This window comes from Echeneis naucrates, chromosome 17, assembly GCF_900963305.1.
Source record: "Echeneis naucrates chromosome 17, fEcheNa1.1, whole genome shotgun sequence".
Taxonomy (NCBI): Eukaryota; Metazoa; Chordata; class Actinopteri; order Carangiformes; family Echeneidae; genus Echeneis; species Echeneis naucrates.
Genome location: NC_042527.1, coordinates 18296446 through 18303039, shown reverse-complemented (window position 1 = coordinate 18303039; position 6594 = coordinate 18296446). Strand labels below are relative to the sequence as shown.

The following is a 6594-nucleotide window of genomic DNA, read 5'->3' as shown; positions in this document are numbered from 1 at the left end:
CTCCAAATCATAATGCTCTTCTGTTAATGCTCAAATATGTAAGATTCAGCTTTTTTGCCCGGTGATGTCGAACCTTTAAACCTAAAATCAGATCCTGCAGAGTAATTGGAGCAAATAATGGGCAGATGGGTTGATGGTAATCAGTCCTGCATTTTTTTTTAAAATGCAACATCTCCCATCCTCACATAGCAAAATAAATAAATATGTATGTATTTAAAGTTGACAGTCCTTAATAGTTCACAAAAACAAAAGATTCACTTCTTCCGGGAATCTTTGAATATTTTGGAGCGTTATCTGTAAAACCTTTTATAAAGTCCACCTTCTTTCTTCCTCGCATTAAAATAAGAACCAGCTGGGATAGTTTTGGGAAGTAAAAGAGCAGATAATGGCCCAGCCCTTTCTCTCACACTGGCACATTGTAAAAAGCCCAAGTCAGGAGGAAATCAGGGGGTCATGTGACTCCGACGGGGGCGGGACTGTGCGTCTGTGCCGGCCAGTAGGAGCGCAGCGTCGGTCCAGGTCCCATCGGCTCCGTGAGAGGAGGAGAGAAAAAAAAAAAAAAAAAGAGGAGAGGAGACGAATAACGGTACACTCCGATATTTATGGAGCCCAAAGCCGCATTTAACCGCACCGCGTCCGCCTCTCCTCCCGCCATGCGTGCGTGAATACGTGCGTTTGGAGACGGGACGCGCTGAACGGCGTTCTGGGGCGAAAACCAGCCGTCCACCATTGTTTGCGTAGAAATAAGAATGGCCTGGATGTGGAAGGTAAGGGGGGGTGGGGGGGGTTCCTTTCACTGTCTCACACAGGCATCAGTGTATTTATTAAAAAAAAAAAACATGGTGTGTGTGTGTGTGTGTGTGTGTGTGTGTGTTGGGGGGAGACAGCAGCACACAGGGAGGCTCCTGACGTGGTTGTCTTTAGAGCCAGTGTCCATTTTAACAGATGTGAGGTGAAATGTGAGCAGGAAGCTGATGATGATGATGATGATGATGATGATGATGCTCAGTGGAGGTTAGGAACCCTCCCTTGGTTTGTCTCTGAATTTAAGGCGATTCCATGGCAGGACACAGAAGGAGCCGGGCTCTTGTGTTTGTGTTTGTGCGTTCAGTCCTTGTGGAGGGAAAGAAGAAGCAGGCACGTTTAGGCCGGCCGGCCGGCCAGCCAGCCAGGTGTCACACACGATTTGAGGAGTTTAGACGTGCAGACCCGCTCCTGCTCACACAGGAGGAGAAAGTTCACTAAAAGTTATTCACTGACCAGTCAAATTCACTTTATACATTTATAGCGTTGATGTTGACACCAACAACACTTCCTGTTGTCAGAGAGCCCCAAATCATAGCAAAGTTACGTCATGGCTCTTTACATATAGACCAAAGTTTTTATAGATTTACTAAAAGAGAGCCAACGTTGGCCATATGTCACACTACACGCTCATTAGGACTAGTTACGGCTGCGCCCGTCTGAAAGTAGTTCAAGAATTCCCTTTAGGTCAATGTGACATCCACAGATACAACCTCAAACCCAAAGATGTTCAATTTATCGTGACGGTTTAGAGAGTTGAACCAGAGAGCTGGTGGTATTTTTATACATTGTGACTGACTTCACTGATTATGTCAACTAATGCTGTCAAAAGCCGTTATTGATTATCCTGCTGGTGAGAAATATCAATCAGAGTAAAGTTGACATCTTTAGGTAGTTTTCTGTGTCTGCCCAATCTTTTAAAATGTAAGATTTTCAGCTCACGCTGATAAACTCTGAGACTGACATTCATGTGTGATAAATGGGTGAAAACAGCTTCATTAGGTCATCTTTCAGGAAATAAAATGGCAGGTAATTATGAGATAAATCAGAATAAGGCGGCTAATCAGATTTTTGTTGGACAAGCCTTTGTCTGCTTTGTCTTACATGTGTGGTTTGTAAGGTTGATGACTCTTTACTGTCCAGCAGAGACGCCATATTGACATTAATGTCAAATGTTGTCTGGTGTGATTCCCAGATACTTGTGTGACTCCATCCATCCATTATGTATACAGTTTATACATCAGGGTCATTGGGGGGGGAGCCAGTCCAAGCGGACATTGAGCGATCGCAGGGTTCCCCTTGGACACGTGGAGACTAACAATCACTCACGCTCGTGGGCAGTTTGAGACTCTGACAGGAAACAATCTTTCATCAACATGCCATTTTACAAACTTCGCTGTCATATCAGGTTTGTTTTGACAGTTTTTGTCATCTGACACATCTGTTAGCTTTGAGCTATATATATATATAGATATAGATATATCTATATATAAAATTTTATATTATATAGATATATAGATATATACACTGAAAAATGAGTAGAAAATATAGAGTGATTGAAGGAAATACTGAGCTGTATGTTTATATCCTCACTAAGCTGCTTCCTGAAAGTTTGACCTGCCGTCATCTGGTAATACACTTCACTTCACCGAAGCTCTTGTATAGTGCTCGGTGGAAGGAGCTCCCTTTGTGTTAGAATCTTCCTTCGTTGTGTCGTCGTATTAATAAAATCCATCGGGTTGTCTGTTCCTCCTTAATCCCTAACATCCTTGTTACTCCCCTCATCCCCTGCATTTTTCGGGGACGTAACGCTCAGCTAATTTCTTGTACTTGCAGACAATTGATATTTAAAAAAAAAAAAAAAAAGGTGCAGCAGTTTTTAAACCAAATTACAACACATGAAAATACTTGTCATGTTTTTTGTTTGTAACCTGTGAGTTCAGACTGTGTGACAACAGCAGTGGAAGTTTACTGTGTGTGATGGTCACTTGGTGTGTGAGAGACTGACCAATAAATGTATGACTGACGCTTTTTCAGATTTAGTTCGTTGCCAAAGTAACACAAACGTGCCAAGCTGTTGGTTTGTGTGTGCTGCTGTGTTTATGTTCAGAAATGGTGCCAGCTGGTGCGCTCTGCAACATTTCCTGTCATCTTCTGATTGGATTTTTTTTGTAGATGTGGGCTGTAGCAGTGACACACTGAGAATCTGGTCCTACATTTCTGACGCTGACAGAATTTTGCCGCCGGCTGTCTTTGGCTGCCAAAGCTTGAATCGGGCCCTCGGTGGATGCGTCTCACAGTGTGATTAAGGACCATTCTTATGGAGATTTCCCACCATTTCTCTCTCGTCCAGTTGCATCTCTGCAGCCCAGTATGAAGGCACCTTGAGAAAAAAACGTGGCGGGACAGCGCTCCATGGTTTGGTCTGTGTTGAGGATGGATAAATAACTTTTGTGGCTGTTCACTTTCCCATGATGCCTTTTGGAAAGTGGAGGTTCTTCCTGTTTCAACTATTGGAGTATTTTCAAAGAGATTACATCTTGTTTGGATGTGTTGTCAGTAAAATTGTTATTTTCCATTATTTGTTGAGCTGTTTATCGAGTATACTGTAATGTGAAGGCCGTAAAGTAGCTGTGGTGCTTTGATGGCACCAGTGACGCTGAAGATTATAATGAGATAGTGGTGGGATTAATCACACCATCGTGCTGTAACTACAAAATCTGAATAGCATGATGTTACGCTGTTCTTCAGGTTTTCATGCCCAGCGTGAGTTAGGTTTTCAGGTCTCCATTCGTTTGGTGAAATATGAATCAAATCTCCCAGCATGCTTTGCAGAAAACGCTGTGTGTTTGTTGCCTTTAGGGATCCTTTTGTCTCTGACATCTTGACGGCAAGAGCAAAATCATTTTTTCTGGTTAAATCTCACTTAACATAAAATGCTCAACTTACTTACACTCTTGCTCCGTTGTAACAAACTGTGAGCAGTTTCGTTTGCACTCTGCTGCTGAATTCACATTTTTAATTGGTGAGCGAGACCAGCAGAGAGCTCTGACGTGCAGGTTTCCCCTGTTTGTCAGCTTGTGTTTTAATTGGAGTGAGTTCATGCGTGAGGAACTGATACTCCAGCTGGGAAAGGGAAAGTCGCTGCTCCGCATCATAACAGTTCGGGATGAGCTCTCCATCGCTCCTCATCAAAGGGTGGATGGTGATGCCGGGTTCACATGGGTACGCAGCAGAAACGCACACACAAAGGAGCAATGCATACACACACACGGGCCTTTATGTGTAACAGCGATGGGAAATGTGGTTAGGTGTCCCAGTCCTCAAGAGCTCATGGATGAATGGCATCTCTCTCCGCCGCCCTCCCTCCCTGTGCCGTCCCGTCCCGTCCCGTCTGATTATGTTACAGCGTGATAAAAGAGCTCTGCCAGTGTTTTCCAGAAAGCGCAGCGCAGTGACAGGATGTTGAATGAGACGGGTTTATATTCAAAGTGTTTTCAAATCCATTCTCAGATTTCCCTTCTGCCACAGGCTGCTCTTATCTGTTTCCTTTCTTGTGTGTGAAGTTTACATGAGAAATTTGGGAATCAATTGTGTTTCAATTCATTATTCGTCTTACAGTATATAGTTTATTCACCGAACAGATTCCTTCATACTATCATGATGAAGTCATTACATTTATCAAAGTCCCTTTCCTGCGCTGAGTCTGGGGAGTTTTATGTTCTCCCTGTGGGTGCGTGGGTTCCCTCCAGATCCTCCAGCTAACTCCCAGTCCAGAGATTTGTGGGCTAAACTGGTTACGAGAGAGAATGGTTGTTTGTCTCTGTAGGTCTCTGTGTTTCTGTAATAGAGTGCGAACCTCTCCAGGGTGGCACAGTGTCAAATGAGATAAGGCTCCGGCCCCCAACGAGCCTCTACAGATAAACAGAATCTATCATGGAGGCATGGAGAAGACACTGAACCTCAAGACACCAAACCGATAACTCGACATCAAACGCATTAAAGTCAATTTCTGCTAAGAAACCAGAATATGTGGCGAAGTCTCGTGAATTAAAGAGTGTGTAGTCAGGTTGAGTTATTTCATATTTCTGTTTATCTTCAGCAGTGAAATGCTGTGACTGCTGAAATTGAGACTTTTTGCAAGCAGGGGACTGGTGACACGAACACAGCATAAACGTGACAGCTCGACCATAAACGGGTCTTTGCTTTGCTTTTACACATCAGTCACCAGGACAGAGACAAACGCTCTGGAAGTTCAGACCAGTTCAGCCTTTACGGTTGAGGAGCGCTGGTGAGTTTTGTGTTTTTAATTTGATAAAATCACAAATGCTTTATCTTGTGGTAACAGCTGTGGTTGTGGATGACTGCACATCAGGAGCATGCTTCATTTTCTTTTAAAAGAGAGACAAAGAAAAGTGAGTGACAGATTGTAATTAGTGGTTTATGTCGGAATACTTAAACTTTTCTGACCATTTTGTGGAAGTGAAAGTGAGTTTATACAACATTAAACTTTCTCCAGCGTACTCCACCGTGCTCATTAGCTGTTTTCTGGATGTAAAACAAAAATCCTTATTCCAGACTATTTAAATGATCCCACTGCAGGGCTGTCATCCATAAACAGGTGCAAACTTTTTTTTTTTTTTTTGAAAATGGAAAAATGTACACGGTTGCTGTTCATATTTCCTAACACACAAGCTTAGAAGGATCCACTTCCTGACTGGATCACCTAAAAAAGACTTCCCGTCAATTCTTTAAAGCCCTTTGAGCCGTCAGGCTACCCTTTAAGCGTGCGGCTGCTTTATTATGGTAATGTGGCCTACATCTGCTGTGTGCACACATACACACGCTGCTTCAGAGGATAGCACGAGGGGTTAGGGTATTCACAGTGGTAACCCGTGGTGTTAACCTCCCTCCAGATCTGGCTTTAATCCAGACTGCAGCAGATGTGGGAGTAAAACTGGGCCAGCGGACCGACCCATCGCCCACACGGGGAATTTTATCAACATCTGGGAGGACTTGAAGCTTTTTTTGTGATATAGCTGCGTGTTGTTCAGGTAGTCACTAATCCTCATTGGTTTAATCACATGCCAAGTCGTACTGCTTGACCTTTCTTGGCAGTTTTTGTCCGTTCTCTTTTTTTCCTCGCGTTTGGAGAAAAAAACAAGGAGAGGACAGCTAGAGTTTAATGAAAGAGGTGATATGGCAGCCTGCAAATTAAGTTCCATTCTGTAATTGCAGTCATGGTCAGCAGCATATAATTACATGCCACTGGAAAAGGACCTCTGGGCCATTGGTCCTTTTATTACTGTACATGCAGTCACAAAAGTCTGAAGTGGTGACGTGAAGGTTGAGTTTTTGTTCTAAAACAGGATGACATCAGTGTTGATGTCAGGTTTGACTGTCACAAAGCGTGGCCAGCGGACCAAAGAGGCAGATGATGAATGGCAATCAAAACGGCTTAATTGTGTTGTTGGGAGAAAGGCTGGGGATCCTACGAGCCGGGCGAGGAAGCGAGGAGCGAGTCCAGAGAGGCAGGAACAGGGACAGGAACTAGGACATAGGGAACATGTTCAGTGCCGAGGAATCAAAAAAAAAAAACAAAAAACGCAGGAAGTCTCTGGGAACTGAAGAACCTGCGAAGAAAAGGAGGCTGCCGTGTTACCGACTGGTGGTACCGATGAGTGACTGACTGGAAAGCCGGGGATTGACGAGTTCTGCCACCGCTGCCTGCGTCTGCGGCCGCCCCCAGGGAGGGGATGGGGGAGCAGCCGAGCCTCCCAGTGGTGGATG

General features: G+C 44.1%; 1 protein-coding gene across 2 annotated transcripts in view; it reads left to right on the top strand.

Annotated features, from left to right (window-relative positions):
- Positions 1-541: 541 nt before the first annotated feature.
- Positions 542-6594, top strand: part of st6galnac3 (ST6 (alpha-N-acetyl-neuraminyl-2,3-beta-galactosyl-1,3)-N-acetylgalactosaminide alpha-2,6-sialyltransferase 3) — a 63447-nt gene continuing 57394 nt past the window's right edge. Inside the window, exon 1 of one of the 2 annotated variants that reach the window (XM_029524664.1) lies at positions 542-767. In XM_029524664.1, the coding sequence (XP_029380524.1) occupies positions 750-767 (18 nt within the window). In that variant the 5' untranslated portion in view covers positions 542-749. Of the gene's footprint in view, positions 768-5057; positions 5096-6594 lie in introns of those variants that run through there. The other variant, XM_029524665.1, reaches the window with a different exon arrangement.